Raw genomic sequence first — 20175 nt, 5'->3', positions numbered from 1 at the left:
TTGTTCTCATAACCAATGATTTAGCTATAATTGGAGGCATGCAATTTCTGCTAACTGACTTGGATTTAAACCAATATTATCAAGATAAATCATCATAATTTATATTCTGGAACTTTGCTCTAATAATTTGAGCAAGTAACCTTGCAAAAGTCAAACTGCAAGTTGAACAAATGCACATGTGACCATAGAATAAATGCATCTACTAAAATCATATAATAATAAAAGGTCCACATGACAGGTGACTGGGCCCATATACTTTAACTGGTATATCATGAGAATAAGCAGCACAAGAGAATTCTTGAAGAATCTTATATTTCTTCAATATATACCAATATAATTCTCAATTGATTTTTCCATCATAATTGAACCGGGATGGCCAATCGGTCATGCCAACTAGTATATATTTCAGTAAACCTCTAGTTTACTTGTGTCATGTGATTGCATCATCATGCTTATACTTGTGTAGTACAAATAGAAGAAAATCCGGATAGCCTTTTATATTTACTCGGTATGATTATAGTAATATAAAGATATTCATTCTTCTTTTCATTTATATCAATGACATTTTTGCAGACTCGTACACAAAAGTAAGAATGCTACGGTTTATACACACTGAAATTAAACTTCAACTACCTGTTTGTTGCCTGTCAGTATATAACTTATATATAGCTCATTAAAAGTTATGCCTATTTTTCTACAATATCAATGTCATGAACAATTTCATTCATCCGGATAGTAATAAATTAGTTCTTCCGGAGCTCTTAATTGATATTCTACTACACGAGCTTTTGTCACACCATCTATATGGTAATGTCTCCTTCACAGAGAAAATCATATCATAATAAATTGTCATGGTCAAAATCATCATAAGCATTATCATTTCTTGCTTTAATTTTGCCTTTAATAACTTTTATAAGGCATGCCAAAATATTTTTGGTGTATCACATGTACGCGACTAATGACATATTCATGTAATCACACAATAATATTTATTCTCTTTATTTCACTCAAACCTCCCTTAGAGGTGAGTTGTGTGGTATTCATCCAATCATGCATTGCATGTCTTTATTCATTACGTTTATCACATATTGCCACATTCACCTTTAGGAATGGGTCTGCATTCTCAATACTTATCAAAAGTCACATTCTCTTCAAGGAATGGATTATAATCAGCGGCGTGCTTTATCATTTTTCATACCAATTTGATGGTAAACACTGCCTTCATATTTTGAAGGACTATTTTGAGAACCCTTATTGTTTTTCTTTTATAATCATAGTGATGACTATTATTATTTTGATCATTGGAACGCCCACGTTTATTGGTCAACCACTTGTCTTCATTTAGACTTATTATGCGCCGCTACCACATTCACTTTAAGAATGGAGTAGATAAAGTGGGACAATCTTCATGACTTTTCATGAAAAATATATTATTTTTCTTTAGTCATCATTATATCATCAATATGGTACAGTAAGACTCAAACCCAATGCATTACCAATATAAAGGCATGTTAGGCGCTATAATGAATTGGGACTCAAACCCGACTCTTATCATCATGGATCATAAGGACTTGAATATGATGTCTTATCCTCAATCAATGTAATAATCTATCAAAGTAAACTGGGACCATAAAATATCACCATTCATGACTATATGTATAACAATAAGAACCTATATAAAGATTATTGGTATACAAGAGAAAGCTATATGCAACAGTTAGCTACGTCGAAATGCAAGACTCACCTTTGAGTCTTTAAAAAAAATACTACATACACTTTATTAATATTAATAAGAATATGTTTTGTGTTATTATGTACCTCTACCACATATCATTACATCAGAACTAAGCGACTAGTGAATCAAAATGAACAGGTATTGCTATTAGGTAATTGAAGAATTATAATAGTCTACTTCAGCAAAATAAAATGAACCTCACACCTTAATGTAGCGACTAGTGAATCAAAATAAAAACCAAAAGCATGATCATTATTATCATTTTTAATGTTAAAATAAAACTAACTTTCTTGTACTATCAAATTAAGGTTGAATGTACGCAATTTTACCCCTATAAAATACTATCAAATTAAGGTTCTCTTACATCGAGCTACTAAAATGGCGGAAACTCCAATAACAACACAATCAGAAAGACCCCATGTCGTTCTTTTACCAACTCCAGGAATGGGTCACTTAATCCCCCTCGTTGAATTCGCCAAGCGACTCATTTATGAGCGCAACTTCTCTATAACAGTCATCCTTCCTACCGATGGGCTCATCTCTAAATCTCAAAATAAATTCCTAAACTCTCTTCCTTCTACCATGAATTACCTCCTTTTACCTCCAGTTAACTTCAGCGATTTACCCGACGACGTTAAAGCCAAGACACGTATCTCCCTTACAGTCACACGTTCACTTCCTTCTTTTCGTGAAGTTTTCATGTTACTAGTTGAAACGAAGAAAATAGTTGCCTTAGTGGTTGATCTTTTTGGCACAGATACATTTGATGTAGCAAAAGAATTTAATGTCTCTCCTTATATTTTTTACCCTACTACAGCTATGTGTTTATCGTTATTTCTTTATTTGCCTACACTTGATGCAGCTGTGTAATGTGAGTATAGAGAGTTGAAAGAACCGGTTCGGATTCCGGGTTGTGTTCCTATTGAACCGAAGGAGCTTCTCGACCCGGTTCAGGATAGGAAGAATGATGCTTACAAATGGCTGCTTCATCATACTAAGAGGTATAAAATGGCGGAGGGAATAGTGGTGAATAGTTTTAAGGACTTGGAACAAGGTGCCATTAAAGCTTTGCATGAGGAAGAACCAGGTAAGAAGAGATATATAATTTAGAGTTTAATTTGATGGATTGATATTTTTAACATATGATCTTGTTATCGTTACTGCTTCGTTTTCATGGCTTCCACACCATCGTTTCTTCCCCGTAACTATTGTGTTTATACTTTTCTTGAGCCGAGGGTGTATTGGTAATAATATCTCTACCTTCACAAGCAGAGGCGGATCTAAGATTTGAAGGTGGTGGGTGCCACAATTTCTTTAATGTACACCTTAAAATAACTAATATAGAGTTGGTTCGGAACGTTTGTCCGATTTATTTATTTATTTAGTTTAGTCAGGCAATTAATAGCCATTTTTTATTTAAAATTAGAAAATTACATCTCTTTCCTAAAATATACTTGTGAGATTTCACTGGGTATGTTGTTGTTGTTATATAAAAATTACATCTCAGACATCAAGAATCAAATATAATTAGCATTTTAAAAAAGGAATCACACCTTTATTATTAACAATACAAGTAAAATCAATATTTTTTACTAGGGAACTGCATCTTTTTTTGTATGCTAAAAGTAAATTTGCACAAGTAAAATAACGGGGGGAGTGCACAGTTAGCCACTAATAAGACATGTATTTACTTTTAACCCACTGTTTAAAATATCTATAGTCTTTAGCCACTGCTTTAATAAACTTTATCCGCCCACGCGAAAATACCCTTCTGCTCATAAAGTTCAGGACCAAGTGTCCTTAACTTATGAGCTTGTTACTGTAAGTTCAGGATTAGCTGTCTTTAATTTATAAGCTTGTAAGTCTAAGTTTAGGACTACTTGTCCTAAACTTTTGAACTTGTAACTCTAAGTTCAGGACTACATGTCCTTTAACTTTTGAACATGGAACTCGAAGTTCAGGACTACCTGTCCTTAATTTCTGTGCTTGTAACTCTAAGTTAAGGACTACTTGTCCTTAATTTCTGTGCTTGTAACTCTAAGTTAAGGACCAAGTGTCCTTAATTTTTGAACTTCCAACTCTAAGTTCAGGACCAAGCGTCCTTAACTTATGAGCCTGTTACTGTAAGTTCAGGACTAGTTATCCTTAATTTATGAGTTTATAAGTCTAAGTTAAGGACTACTTGTCCTTAGTTTTTGAACTTGTAACTCTAAGTATAGGACTACCTGTCCTTAACTTTTGAACTTGTAACTCTAATTTCAGGACTACATGTCCTTAACTTTTGAACTTGAAACTCGAAGTTCAGGACTATCTATCCTTAATTTATGTGCTTGTAACTCTAAGTTAAGGACTGTTTGTCCTTAATTTCTTTGCTTGTAACTCTAAGTTAAGGACCAAGTGTCCTTAATTTTTAAACTTCCAACTCTAAGTTCAGGATCAATTATCCTTAACACATCTAACTCCGCAATCTGAATTTGTACCTCCAAATTCCGATGGTATAAGTTTCTCTATTGGTATACCTGTTTGACTAAGGTAAAATGGCAACCAGTACAAAAATGTGTATGCTACCAACTTTGAGAAGAAACGAAACAGTGCAAATGGAATCACTCCTGGTATTAGACAAGCATCAAGAAGACCAACACTTCTCTTATATCCTGAACCATGCCGACGGACATTGTCATGTCCATTTTCAACCATATTTTCTTTCACTGTCCTTAATCGAGAGAGAAGCAAGGGTTTGGGAAGAAAAGAAAGGAAAGAAAGGGTAAAAATATCTTTTGATATTAATTTTAATAGAGTAGTGGCTGGTTTTGCTCAACATTAGAATTGCTGGATTAAAAATAAATACCACCTTAAATAATGGCTACCATACGCTATTTTTACTAAAATAACATCTTTAAGACCCAAGTTTTTTTATTTTTAAAAATAAATTAAAAGATTTGAATTAAGAGAAATTGTTATTTTACGGTATTTTAAATATAGGAGGCTCTTTTTTGAGTGTCTTTGCTAAAGATCAGAGATAAAATTGTCACGCTCCAAAACTGAGGAGCGAGAACGGCGCTCAACCAAGTGAACCCGACCGAGCAAGCCTGTTAGATTTCATTCTACCCAAACTCATCCATGTATAGAGATAATACATATTATCATTAATTAGACGAAAATGTATTCATGTCTACAATACTAATTCATTTTCAATTGTTTCATCATTTTTTAAGTCTCAAATGGACAAGTAATACATCCACAATATAACATAGTTTGTCTTTCCCCAGCACAAATACACAACCCACACTATGTATACGGAGCCTCTATAGATAAAGAAGAGTACAATGATAATGCCGGCAATAAGGCCCCGGCTATACCTCAAACAGAATACACAAAGTACAAAAGATTTATGACCCCGGAATGAAGTGGGGCTCACCAAGTCAGCTGGGAAGAAGGTGCACTGCTATCACTGATCAATATTTCCTGTTGTGGAACCACCTGCATCTATTTAAAGATGCAGCGCCTCCGACAAAAGGGACCTTAGTACCGTTGAATAGCACTAGTATGTATAACTAAACACCTTCTCAATAGAATGACAAATAATACAAATAAGATTATCATAATATCAATGAAAGACTTAATCAACATCAAACCTCAATTTAGGATCAAGACAATGTTCAAATTAATTTTCATATCTCACATTGGGAGATTTTTAGTATCAATATACCATTGTCCACAATACCATTATTCACAATACCATTATTTACAAAATCAGTACCACCGTACTCTCAGCACGGAGTCCGATCACGACCCGGTCGGCTAGACCATCTCATTAGAGGCATCAACCACAATTTCTCTCAATATCAATACCACCATCTTTAACACGGAGTCCGATCATGACACGATCGGCTAGGCTATCCATTAGGGACGTCAAACACAATTACCATTTCAATTACAATTTCTAGCACAATCACCACCATGTGTGCGGCATAATGTCCGATCACGACCCGATCGGCTAGGCTGTCTTATTTGAGACATCAACCTTTTTATATCAATCATCGCATTTCAAAATACTTTCACATATTTTCATTTCATTGGCACTAGTGGCCATAATTATAAGATCATTCTTGGCACGTTGGCCATATTCAGTATTTCATGCTCACATTATCAATTTCAAATATCATCCTCATCATCAACAACAAACACAATTTAAATCAAAGTGTGTAGTACACATGTGAGCAATTTAGAGTTTAATACACATAGAGATATTTCACAAAATTTGGCATAATAGCCTTCATTTGAACTTGACATAAAGTCAAAATATTTTTAATACACATCCCATATTTTAACACATCCTCAATAGGTAACATAACGTGAATAAAGCATTTGGGATGCTTGTTGAACATATATCTTTCAACCCAATCTTACTCGGAATAGCCAATTTCATAATGAATCACTCGGGACTTACATAATTTACATGAATATCGTGGGATTCATTTCTAAGAGAAGAGTTTAGCCAACATACCTCACCTGAGCTTCCTTACACTCTAAATGTTCCGGAATTCTTAGCAACTTCAATCTATTTTAGAAATATAACAAATTGAACCAAAATTAGGAAGATGATCATGGTTCTAGCTCATTTGAGCATTTTATCAAACACTAGATGTGCATTAAGGTTTCAAGGTCCTTTTATGGAGGATTCCATCATCCCACAACCCAACCTTTACCCTTTTTTAGCTCAACAACCTTTATACACCCTTTGATTGTAACGACCCGACCAGTTATTTTGAATATTATAACCATATTTTCCCATTTACTGCTCAATTTATGTCTTGCAATTGATTTGTGATTTATCGGTTTAGTTGGTTCGGGTCCGAAAGGAACTTGGAGTGAAATAAGACACTTAGTCTCATAATTAAGAACTTTAAGTTAGAAAAGTAGATCGGATATAGATCTATGTGTAAACGACCTCGAAATTGTATTTTGATGATTCCAATAGCTCTGTATCATAATTTTGGACTTAGGAGCGTGTCTGGAATATTATTTAAAAGTTCGTAGAGGAATTAGGCTTGAAATGCCGAAAGTTTAATTTTTGAGAAGTTTGACCGAGGGGCTGACTTTTTTATATCTAGGTCAGAATCCGATTCTGAAAATTGGAATACCTCTGTTATGTCATTTATGACTCGTGTGCAAAATTTGAGGTCAATCGGACGTGATTTGATAGGTTCCGGAGTCGTTTGTAAAAATTAGAAATTTCAAAGTTCATTAGGCTTGAATTGGGGTGTAATTTATGGTTTTAGTGTCGTTTGATATGATTTGAGGATTCAACTAAGTCCATATAATATTTTAAGACTTTTTGGTATATTTGGTTGAGGTCCCTAGGGGCTCGGGATGATTTCGGAGGGTTAATGAGAAGTTTGGAAGTTGGATATTTCATAAGACTAAAGTTTCAAGTGAGTTCGCACAAGATCTAACTTCTAATAAGCATAACTCTTCTGATATGAAGTGTTATATGGTGTATTACCTATAAAATGAAATATTTTTGAGTCTAGTTTCTAACGCTTTAAACCGTTCATCATTTGGACATTCCTACAAAACGTTATGACCAAATTATCAAAGGCTGGAAAAATACAATTCTGCGACCAATTATGCGATCGCAAAACTGCTTCTGCGACCGCAAAACAGGTCGCAGAATGGACCAGAAGAGCCCGGTTTTAGGCGCCGATTTTGCGATCAGTTTTGCGGCCCGCATACCCATTCTGCGGTCCATTATGCGACCGCAGACCTCCTTTCGGAGGATTAATTTTTCTATTTTCATAACCCGACCCAATTCTGATAAATAGGCTTTGGGACTCATTTTGGAGCAAAAATCTGATATTTTTAGAGAGAAGGGAGAGTGTTATAGAGAGAGGAAGAAGCTCAAGTGCTTTGTTCATCAAGATCTTGTTCAAGCTTTGAAATCCAACAAGGAAATATCACAAGATCTTCACCCAAGAGGTAAGTTTCTACCCCCTAGTCTTCAATTTCGAGTTTGGGTAAAGATGGGTGATTAAGAGTATGATTCTTGGGTATAATAGTATCATTTATACATATCAATAAGGTTTATGGAAAGATTGTTGAGTTCAAATAAGTATAGGTTGGGTTGAAAATGGTAGAAATCTTCAAAGACTTTAATTGAAGATTTGAGGGTCGAGTTGATGTCAGAATTTGGTGAAATTTATATGGTTAGACTCGTGAGAGGACGAGGATTAATATTCTATTATTTTTGACTGGTTTCGAGACGTGGGCTCAGGGGCGGGTTTTGGCCGATTTCGAAATTTTGGCCTTTTTATGTAGTTTTTTCGTTGGAATTCAATTCTTTAGCCTATGTTGATAGTATTATTTTGATTATGGATAGAGTCGGAGCTTTTGGAGACTGATTCCAGAGACGAGGGCATCCCGGAGTAGGATTTTTATGCTGTTAAGGTAAGTAACAGTTTTAACTCTGGCTTTCAGGGTATAAACCCGGAGATTTGACATCATGTGATTGTTTGGAAGTGATACCCATACTAGGTGAAGAGCGTGTGGGTGTGCACCGCGAGGAATTGAGACTTGGTCCGTCCCGTGAGGTTGTGAGGCCTAATGGCTATTATTTGTGGTTATGTGTTTATTTATTATTGAACTTGTTTGCCTTCATGTTAGAAAAATCATGCTTTGGCTTTATTCATGCTCACATTATTTGTACTCAGTCATAGAAATTATTGTACATGTTTACCTCAGTCTCTATTATTTGCTAATATGCGGTTATACTTGATGTGGGCAGTGTTTCCTTATTTGTTGGTGATGATGAAGCTAGTGAGGTACATGATTGAGTGAGGCCGAGAGCCTGGTTGTGAGGATATTAATACCATAGCGCGTGAGTTGTCCGCGTAGCACGTGAGTTAACCGTACAGATCCGGGTATTGATACCATAGCGCATGAGTTGTCTGCGTAGCACGTGAGTTGACCGTGCAGATCCATGTATTGATATGATGGCACGTGAGTTGTCCGTGCTTAGCGCTTGGGGTTTGGGAGCCCCTCCGGAGTCTGTACACATCCCCAGTGAGCATAGAGTGTTGAGTATTGAGTGTTGACTGCGAGTGATGAGTGATGAAGTGACACTGCTGTGAGGTTGTATTTATTTGTGTTATTGCTGCATTTAAAGTATCTATGTCCGAGTTCACATAAAATATTGAATGTATAGTGATTCCTTTTTAATCTCTCTAAAAAGAAATAAGCTTTTCCTAAATTTAAAAATAATATAATTTAAACTTTTTCATTTTACCTCTAATAAAATATTTTTATACCCACACAAATATACAAATTTTATGACATGCTTTAAATTACAAGTTCAAAAAATCTTTATTTTTTCCTTAAACCTTGTCTAGTTATATATCTTCACATACATTAAAACGAAAGGAGTATTTAGACACATTGACCATGAATTTTTAATATTTTTAAATATCTTGATTTATTAACTTTTTTGACTTAAATCGTCGCTTTTAAAGTAATTCTCATTTAAATTTGTTTCAACAAATTTAAAGTATTTATTATATATCCGAGTTCACATAAAAGATGAACGTACGGTGACTCTCGTATTCCGAATTTAGCTACATAAAATAAAACATAGGGAATCTATACTTATGCTCCCTCTCAAATACACTAAGATCAGTTGAACCTATTGACTAATTATACGGTACATCGCCTCTGCAGATAAGCCACCGGTTTATGCAGTTGGACCGCTTATACATATGGATGTAAGCAGTAACCCTGAGGAGTTAGAATGTTTGAAATGGCTAGATGAGCAGCCATGTAACTCTGTTTTGTACATCTCCTTTGGAAGTGGTGGGACTCTCTCACATGAGCAGCTAATTGAACTTGCAATGGGATTAGAAATGAGTGATCAAAGATTTTTATGGGTTATTAGATGCCCAAATGATAGAATTGCTAATGCCACTTACTTCAATGTCCAAACTTCAAGTAACCCTTTTGATTTTTTACCACAAGGGTTCTTGGAAAGGACCAAAGGACAAGGATTGATAATACCTAATTGGGCCGCACAAGCCCAAATCCTTAGCCATGGCTCGATAGGCGGGTTCTTGACTCACTGTGGATGGAACTCGATATTAGAGAGTGTGGTCCATGGCATTCCACTTATTGCTTGGCTGTTATATGCAGAACAAAGAATGAATGCAATAATACTAAACGAGGATCTAAAAGTGGCATTGAGGCCGAAAACAAGTGAGAATGGCGTCGTGGGAAGAGAGAAAATTGCTGAAGTGGTAAGAGGATTGATGGAAGGTGAAGAAGGAAAAGGAGTACGCAGCAAAATGAGATATTTAAAAGATGAAGCTGCCAAAGTACTTGGTGAAAATGGTTCTTCTACAAAAGCACTAGGTGAATTGGCTTCCAAAATGAGAAAAGTGTTACAAAATTAATTACTGTAGGTCATTATTAGCACATGGTTGTATTTGTGAATTAAGGGTGACAATATTAGCCATCTGATTTTTGTATGGCGATGATATCTATGTAAGAAATTAGAATCCTTTTCATGTTATAGTTATTTATTAGAGTTAAAGTTATATGCACGGAGAGTGTAAGTCTTTTTTTTACACAATCAGATCAACTAAAAAATATTTACATTATAGGTAAAAATTTCAATAAATACGAGATGAAATAATTTTCATATTTATCTTTTGATTATTTTCTACATTAATTTGTAATACCAGATCACCTTCTAGATATTGTGTTAAAGTCAAAGTCGTGTGAGAGAGTGGAGGGCACTAAGAATGTGTAGATTGCTAAGTGGTAACCAGTAACTATAAGAGGCGGACCAAGATCTTAACAGTGCCCCTAAAAACTTTTAGTATTTAGTGTGGCATGTTATTTATCATAACCCTTTTCTTCAACAAGTTAATTTTATGGTGTGTCTCACATAATTGACATTAATTGTGTGAGATTTTGTTTTATCTAACCAATGTTTAGACCCGTATTTTACACTTTTGGGTTCACAAAATTCTGAGTCCACAAAATTCTGAGACGAAAAAGAAACTTCATATAACTAGTATTCTATTTTCCACGCTATCTGAATGAATTCGGGCGACCGACTCCGAATCTCCTAAAATTTTGCGGGTCCATAAAAAATGACTTAATAAATAATAGTTATCGCTTCACCATGACCGTTTCTCGTTTTTTTGGCGTTTTAGGGCTATAAAATAGAAATCCATAACGATTCTCAGATTTTCTTATGCTATAGTCCATGTAATCTGCATTATTTCGGGCAACTGACCCAGAATCTTCTAAAATTTTGCGGGCCCATAAAAATGACCTAATGAACAATAGTCATCACTTTGCCATGACATTTTCTCCTTTTTAGCATTTTAGGGACTAAAAAAAGAATTAAGAACGATTCCCAGATTTTCATGTGTTATCCATCTGCCTAAATTTCGTGACCGGTTGCGAACCTCCTAAAATTTTGTGGGCCAATAAAAAATGACCGAACTAAAGATATTCATTACTTCTCCATGTCCGTTCCTCATTTTTTTGGCGTTTTTGTCACGACCCAAATTCTAACCTGTCGTGATGGCGCCTATCTCGAAACTAGGCAAGCCAAAAATCTCAGTAAACCATAATTTCTTTTAAGTTTCAAAATAAAATACAACAACAACAACAACCCAGTAAAATTCTACTAATGGGGTTTGGAGAGGGTAGTGTGTACACAGACCTTACCCCTACTCCAAAGGAGTAGAGAGGCTGTTTTCGAAAGACCCTCGGCTCAAGAAAACAAAAAGACAAAAGGACAAAAGGAGACATGATTAGTGTCACCACAACAATCATAGGAAAAATAGGAACACCATGAAATGCAGAAGAAAGATGCAAAGTAAAAGCGATAGCTAGTAAATAGGACATGCACTAAAAAAGCGAAGTAGTAAAATACAACATTGTCACTAGCTATCTTAGACAAAAACCCTACCTAGCTAGTCCCACAATGGTACAAAGTAAGTGAAGACTCAACTACATCCTAACCTACAACTCTAATACTCGACCTCCACATCTTCCTATCAAGTGTCATGTCCTCGGAAATCTGGAGCCTCGCCATATCCTGTCTGATCACCTCTCCCCAATACTTCTTAGGCCGCCCTCTACCTCTTCTCGTGCCCTCCACAACCAGCCGCTCACACCTCCGTACTAGAGCATCTGGGCTTCTCCTTTGAATATGTCCGAACTATCTAAGTCTCGCTTCCTGCATCTTGTCATCAATGTGAGCCACGTGCACCTTCTCCCGAATAACATCGTTCCTAATCTTATCTATCCTAGTGTGCCCGCACATCCACATCAACATCTTCATTTTTGCTACTTTCATCTTCTGGATATGTGAGTTCTTAACGGGACAACACTCAACCCCATACAACATGGCCGGTCTAACCACCGCTTTATAAAACTTACATTTGAGTATTGGTGGCACTTTCTTGTCATACAGGACTCCAGATGCTAACCTCCACTTCATCCATCCTACCCCAATATGGTGTGTGACATCCTCGTCGATCTCCCCTCCCCCCTAGATAACCGAACCAAGGTACTTGAAGCTGCCTCTACTTGGGATGACCTGTGATTCAAGCCTCACATCCAGACCCACTTCCCCAGGCTCAGCGCTGAATTTACACTCCAGGTATTCTATCTTCATCCTGCTTAACTTGAAACCCTTAGACTCAAGATCATGTCTCCAAACCTCTAGCCTCTCGTTAACACCGTCTCACGACTCATCAATCAGAACTATGTCATCGGCGAATAGCATGCACCATGGCACCTCCTCTTGAACATAATATATTTAAATAAAATCCACAAATCCTACAAATACTGATACAACTACTCCCAAAACCTGATGTCACCGAGTACATGAGCATCTATATATTACAAGTCTGGAGAATACGGTCTATGATTAAACTGAGACCAAATGCAATACATAAAAAGATAGGGAAGGAGAGACAGGGTCTGCGAAACATGGCAGCTACCTCTGAATCTTCGGAAAATTGACTGTGTGAAAGGATCAACACCCACTATATCCGGGATCACTTGGATCTGCATACGAAGTGCAGGGTGTAGTATGAGTACAACCAACTCAGTAAGTAACAATAATAAATAAGGAACTGAAGATAGTAACGAGCTACACAGTTATGGTTCATTTCCAGTAATTCCAGCAAAGAATAGACATGCTATCAATCTGGAAATTTAATGTCAAATTAATTTTTATACAGTTCATGTTCATATAATCCGTATATAAAAATCTTTCAGTGATTTCACAATAACGACAGATAGCAACTAAGTGCAACAATAAATGGAAATAAAGTACAACCTCTCAGGACAACAATCACTTACTGGGCTCCCAGCCCTCATCACTCACTGGGCTCCCAGCCCTCATCACTCACTCTCAATGAGTACCCCGCACTCACTGGGGGTGTATAGACTCCGGAGGGGCTCCTACAGCTCAAGCGCTATAATTTGCACGAACAACTCACGTGTTACACGGACAACTCACGTGCCATAATATAAATATCTGGATCCGCACGGCCAACTTACGTGTTGTACGGCCAAGTCACGTGCTATAATATAATATAGGGATCCGCATGGACAACTCACATGCTGCACGGCCAACACACGTGCCATAATATAAATATCTGGATCTGCACGGCCAACTCACATGCTGCATGGCCAACTCACGAGCTAAAATATAATATATCACAATTAGGCCTTCGGCCTCACTCAGTCATAAAGCTCTCCAGTCTCTAGGGCTCTCAACAATCACACAATCAGCCCAAACAACAATGATATGATGTATCAATAATAATAACAGAGACTGAGACAAAATATGCAAGTAAAATCTGAGACTGAGTACATATAGCATTTAGCAGGCAATTCAACAAGTACGCGACCTCAGTGGATCCCAACAGTACTATTACATAGCCTAAGCATGATTTTTCAGTCATATTTTATCAACACATAGAGAGCATATAGCTAACAACAAATTATTCAACTTTATAGTTTCCCAGGACGGACCAAGTCACAATCCCCTCGGTGCACACCCACATGCCCGTCACCTAGCATGTGCGTCACCTCAAAAATAATCACATGATACAACAATCCGGGGTTTCATACACTCAGGACCAGATTTAAAACTGTTACTTACATCAAAACGTGAAATTCTTCACTTTGCTATGCTTTTGCCTCGCAAATCGGCCTCCGGATGCCTCGAATCTAGTCACAATTAATTCGATTCAGTCAATACCAATTATTATAATTAATTCCATAAGGAAATACTAATGTTTCCAATAAAATCCGAAATTAACTCAAACATTGCCCGTGGGGCCCCCGTCTCGAAACCCGACAAAAGTTACAAAATATGAACATCCATCTAACCACGAGTCCAACTATACAAATTTTACCAAATTCCGACATCAACTCGATCCTCAAATCTTCAATTAAAATCATTGAAGATTTTTACCATTTTCAACCCAATCTTTACCCATTTGAACTCAACACTCTTTCCATAAACCTTATTGATATGTATAAATAATACTCTTACACCCATGAATCATACTCTTAATCACCCATCATTACCCAAACTCGAAATTGAAGATTAGGGGTTAGAACCCTACCTCTTTGATGAAGAACTTGAGGGATTTCTTATTGGATTTCAAGGCTTGGACAAGAATTTGATGAACAAGACAATTTATATACTCCCTCTCTCTAGAACACTCTCACTTCTCTCTAAAATCATCACATAATTGCCCCAAAATATGCGCCAAAACCTATTTATCAAAATGGGGTCGGGTTATAAAAATAGAAAAATTACCCCTCTGAAAACAGGTATGCGGTCGCACAATGGACCGCACAATGGGTATGCGGGTCGCACAATGGACCGCAAAATCGCTGCCGAAAGTTGGGCTGCGCTGGGCATATCGGCGACCATTTTGCGATCGCACAATGTGTCATTATGCGATCGCATAATGATTCTGTGGTCGCACATCTGACCGCAAAATCGCATTTGTTTCCAGCCTTTGGTAATTTGGTCATAACATCTTGTAGGAATGTCAAAATGCTGAACGGTTTGAAGCGTTGGAAACTAGACACATAGACCTTTCTTTGTACAGGTAACACATCTTATAACTCTTCATATCAAGAGGGGTATGCTCGTTTGAAGTTAGGTCTTATGCGAACTCACTTGAAACTTTAGTCTTATGAAATTCCAACTTCTAGATTCGATGCCAAAACCGACCGAATCAAGTCCGATTGATCTCAAATTTTTCACACAAAACATAAATGACATAACGGAGCTATGAAAATTTTCGGAACTGAATTCCGACTCTGATATCAAAATGTCAACCCCGTGGTCAAACTTCCCAAAAATTTAACTTCCGGCATTTCAAGCCTAATTCCACTACGGACCTTAAAACTATTTTCCGGACACGCTCCTAAGTCCAAAATCACCATACAGAGCTATTGGAATCATCAGAATTAAATTCCGAGGTCGTTTATACATAAGTCAATATCCGGTCAACGTTTTCAACTTAAGCTTCCAACATGAAATTCATTCTTCCAAGCTAACTCCGAAATACCTTAAAACTAAAACCAACAATTCCCACAAGTCATAATACCTCATAGGAAGTTATGCAAGACCTCAAATAGTTGAAAGGAGCGTAAATGCTTAAAACGACCGGTCGGGTCGTTACAATCTCCCCCATTTAAACATACGTTCGTCCTCGAACGTGCCAAGAGTTGTTCTTAACCTTCAAATCTCTATTCCACCTTACCACGCACATACCCGGGAATGATTTCACGTCACCCTATTCCATATAGGCCTGACAACACAATACAACTGGAAATCCTTAATTTAACCTTTGCCCAAAAACCATGGAATTCAATTCCCAACCTTCAGAATTTCTTTTAAAGACCCGAATCTTACATTTATACGTTGTATAAGCCTGGACAAGCTGTATCCAGCCATAACCATCCCAGATATAATTGCATAACATACTACATAACTCGCATACTTGTAACACCATTTCTAATCACAGTAACTACTCAAAACCAACCAAGTGCTAGTATAAAACCTCATATCAAGCCAAACCTCGTTCTAAAAATAAAACCTTCGTACACTGCTGATAATAAAATAAACATGCAGAATTCTCATGACCCCTTTATCAGAGCAACAATTCATGGAGCTCTCTCGCCCCAACCAGAGCCATAATCACTTTCTAAGTCGACTTTCAATATTATCCTCCCGAATATACCCTAATCAAATCGGACAGTACCCATTCTAGGTCCAATGACCTTATATTATTAAACACAACTATCCCACAGACACACCACATCAATATAACTCAAGCCACAAATGCGCAATTCGTGTACCCAAATATGGGAGATGTCTCAAGGAAGAGAACCATATTGCAAGTTCAACAAGCACCACCACAACCGCAATGTTACAACTAACTCCTCAAATTTCATGAAGAGGATAACGGTAGGTGCATGTGCACAATTGTAGAGGAAGGAAATTAATGAATCAAATAAATTATCATAGAAATAAAATTTCCACACACGTCACAGACAACTCACGTGCCAATAATATGAATCGCCCGGCATGGTCACAGGCCTCCAGTTCCAGCATATCATATAGGAGTAATTAAACAAGTACACTTGTATATGATAATGAAATAAGATTCTCATACTCCTAGACTGGTATAAATAGCATGCCATAGTGTAATCATGTGCAAAGTCTACTATCATACTCCAAATCGACAAGTTAACGCAGAGATAATAACTACCCCGTTTATTCAGGAAAATTAGCCTCTTGGTAACCTCAATTGTAGCCCAGATAGTTCTCAATAAAGGTACGAGCACGAGAAATGTTATAACAGTCAACTCTAGGAATATCATAGCCTAAGCATTCTTTCGAGTATGAATACTTGCTCTAATGCCCGCACATGGGCTCAAACCTCACATATATGCACACTCATAGCGCATAGCTATCACAAATAGTTAACGCAACTAGCGCCTCCACTAAGTTAAAATAAAATGCTCACATCAAACAGGCCGCAACCCGAAATAATATACTTCTGAGAACTCCCAGTCTCTAAATTCATCAAACACATGAATCACCGTAACTGATCCCAACTCCAGCACTTGAATGACTAACACATCTTCCATTCACGATCTTCCCATAAGGAATACTTTCATAATTCTTCCGTGCCACATAGTAATAATTTGAATATTAACAGTCTATCAACCAGGTGAGTACTGCAATGCCAATGAACATCCGTAAGTCAAAACACAATGTGCCTTTTGAAATGCGCACCCTTCTCAGGGATTACCGAGCAGTTATAACATTTATCTAATTATCCGAAATTGACCATTCTGTCCAAAATTTATGATCTTCCTTTCAAGAATGAACTGCCACCTTGTACATGTAAATCTTAATCCCGCACAACACACCACATCTATCATGTGAAAGGTACAAGAATCTCATTATAAACTCTAAGTCTCTAGTAAATTACATACCTTATTAGTTAGAAACCTCTCTCTTGTTTCTTTACAGGAGAAAATCACAATACACAACACGTTCTATACACCGATAGAAAATATCCGGTTCAACCATGGTAGAAACCATCATGAACACTTTGATATTCATTTGCACATAACCAAGCTATCAGAACTGTAACTCCACCAAGCCACGCAGGTTTCCAAATCCGAGAGTATTGCCACAAAACTCCCATAAAGCCCCACCTCATCGTAAGAACCAAAAGAAACGAGCATACCATTACCATACTGATCCATCATGTTACCCATTTGTCCTATTTTCTTCGAGTTTCTTCTGAATTACCCTGAAGTTGACATTTCTCCTTGTAAGAACACTTCTATCCTTACCCAAAGCTCACTACCAGACATCCTAACATAAAACTACATCGCCCTAAGGTCCATAAGCCACTGTATTCTTCTTAAGCACCTCCATAAATACCCCAACCTTAACACTCTCTCTCAAAATACCTTATACGAATTTAAAATTACTCCTATTTCCTTTCTTATACTGAAATGTAGAATCCTTAGTCAAACAGAATTACTGCACGTCCTGATACCATACAATGTAAGTAATTGATTCTAGTGATATACAAGTTCGAAAACTTTTCAATTTTCACATATACGTTTTGAATCCATTAGAACCCTCTCGAGAGTCATCCACTCTGCTCAAATTTAATTTACTCCGCCCCAAATGGGCCGAAAGACATGTGCTCCTTTAGCACAATCAACACTCAAATAAATAACCCTGCCTTATCACGACCAATCAAATTCATACTTCATGTGCACTACATCCTTCAAAATAACATCATATTTTCATAAAGTGCAATGTAACCCGTATCCAGGAATTTACTTACCCAAGTCATCCTCGATCTCCTGCTCTGTAAGTCATAACTAAACCACAAATATGCCTCGTACCAAAACTAAAATTTAGCACATAACCATGAAATCGAATTGTCAATAGCAGGCTCCCCCACTTAGCCTTAAGCTGCTATTACATAAAATTAGAACCCGTAAGGATTTCTCTTTCTCAATTACCAAGATCTCGCACCATTATCCCGCCACAGTCACACACTCGACCTCTTACCGAGTAGCAAGTAATATTCCTCGTAGAAGCTTCATCAACATCACGCCACCTCTAACTGCTCACAAGAGATAATCCACCTGTGGAATTCCTTACTGACATCTCTCAACGACACTGCACTGGGTGCAACGACCACGCAATCAGTAAATTCTCATGAGCTCATGCTCTCCAACCATTTGTATAAGTCTGCACTTTCCCTTTTGACATCAACTGAAAGTTCAACAATACCTTCTGAACTCAAGTCATATTGCGCCTGAAACGATAATCAGATCTTCACATCCCTTTTCATTTCAAACAAACTCATTTCTGCCATATTCAAACTTTCTTCGTACAATAACTATCACTCCAAATAAAGTTCGTAGGCCAAATCACATTCTATCACGATTCCAAACCGTTCTACACTTTCTCAAGGCGCGCGACTACCTTATCATAGAATCCATATGCTAATCTGCCACTATTACTTCGGTTAAACCATCTCCTTTAAGAAACTTCTCAACCTCTAATTCTCCTACTTGACCTGCTAGTACTTCAACCACCGCGAAAACATTTCCCGTCATATCTTCCCTCATACTTTGTTGCCCGACTATTGCATCAAATCAAAATGCATCTTTGCCGCACCTGAACCAAACAATGTTACCGACTCTAAGCCTCTTCGAAGCTCATCCTTCTTGATCCCTCAACATTAGAAATGCCCATTCACAACCATAATTACTACACAATCACTTACTCTTCTTGAGTCCAAACTCATTGACAAGACATGAGAATTTAATTTGCCCCACAATATAACAACGTGAAAGATCTTAAAAAACATTCACACTCGAGATTGTACGTCACATCAAAACAAAAAATAAAGCACCCAATGGCCTTCCTTTACATTTCAAGGAAACACTTCTCGTTACATTCAAATTGTCTTAACACATCCCGCAGTTACATCATATTTATCATAAAGCCATTCCACTGCTCATCGAGCTACAAATTCCACTCGTAGGGACGTTACCAAAAATATGAGTCCAAATATACAGGTTACAACCGAAGTTACCGAGCCTAAGTTGTGGTCTAAATCTAGCCTCAAGTCCTCCAGACTGGCCCATCACCAAAACACAGAATACACATCTTGAACCTCATTCATAGAATCCCAAGCCCGCGACACACCGCTGATACCGAGCACTCATATGCGCATACGAAATGCGTGGAAGAAATTCAAAGAGTTATGTTTCAAGATGAATCAATTCTGCACGATAGAATACAAGAAAGTAAAATTTTCCTAAGGGTTCGGTAGCCTCTCGAAGATAAGAACAGACGTCTCTGTACCGATCCGCAAGACTCTACTAAACCTGCTCATGACTCGTGAGACCTATGTAACCTAGGCTCTGATACCAACTTGTCATGACCCAAATTCTAACATGTCGTGATGGTGCATATCTCGAAACTAGGCAAGCCAAAATTCTCAGTATATGAATCTGAATCTGCACGGCCAACTCACGTGCTGCACTGCCAACTCATGTGCTATAATATAATATCTCACAATCAGGCCTTCGGCCTCACTCAGTCATAAAGCTCTCCAGTCTCTAGGGCTCTCAACAATCATACAATCAACCCAAACAACAATGATATGATGTATTAATAATAATAACAGAGACTGAGACAAAATGTGCAAGTAAAAACTGAGACTGAGTACATATAGTATTTAGCAGGCAACTCAACAAGTACGCGACCTCTGTGGATCCCAACAGTACTATCACATAGCCTAAGCATGATTTTTCAGTTAACTTTTATCAACACATAGAGA

General features: G+C 37.3%; 2 protein-coding genes across 2 annotated transcripts; both read left to right on the top strand.

Annotated features, from left to right (window-relative positions):
• Nucleotides 1-2100: 2100 nt before the first annotated feature.
• On the top strand, nucleotides 2101-10341 carry LOC142167784 (hydroquinone glucosyltransferase-like). Its single transcript, XM_075227670.1, has 2 exons — nucleotides 2101-2822; nucleotides 9449-10341. The coding sequence occupies exons 1-2, from the start codon at nucleotides 2744-2746 to the stop codon at nucleotides 10171-10173; spliced, it is 804 nt and encodes a 267-aa protein (XP_075083771.1). The 5' UTR covers nucleotides 2101-2743; the 3' UTR covers nucleotides 10174-10341.
• LOC107763712 (hydroquinone glucosyltransferase-like) lies at nucleotides 2114-2605 on the top strand. Its single transcript, XM_075229109.1, has one exon. It carries the CDS (start codon nucleotides 2114-2116, stop codon nucleotides 2603-2605), a length of 492 nt encoding a protein of 163 aa, XP_075085210.1.
• Nucleotides 10342-20175: the final 9834 nt, after the last annotated feature.

The sequence above is a fragment of the Nicotiana tabacum genome, chromosome 13 (genome assembly GCF_000715075.1).
Source record: "Nicotiana tabacum cultivar K326 chromosome 13, ASM71507v2, whole genome shotgun sequence".
In the NCBI taxonomy this organism is placed as follows: domain Eukaryota; kingdom Viridiplantae; phylum Streptophyta; class Magnoliopsida; order Solanales; family Solanaceae; genus Nicotiana; species Nicotiana tabacum.
The sequence above is the reverse complement of the archived record's forward strand: the minus strand, read 5'-3'. Positions and strand labels throughout refer to the sequence as shown.

Bases quoted from the DNA above. Each gene is read 5' to 3' on its own strand.
- LOC142167784 (XM_075227670.1), top strand. From the start codon at position 2,744: ATGGCGGAGGGAATAGTGGTGAATAGTTTTAAGGACTTGGAACAAGGT. The intron at 2,823-9,448 runs GTAAGAAGAGAT...TCGCCTCTGCAG, and splicing joins TTTGCATGAGGAAGAACCAG to ATAAGCCACCGGTTTATGCA.
- LOC107763712 (XM_075229109.1), top strand. From the start codon at position 2,114: ATGGCGGAAACTCCAATAACAACACAATCAGAAAGACCCCATGTCGTT.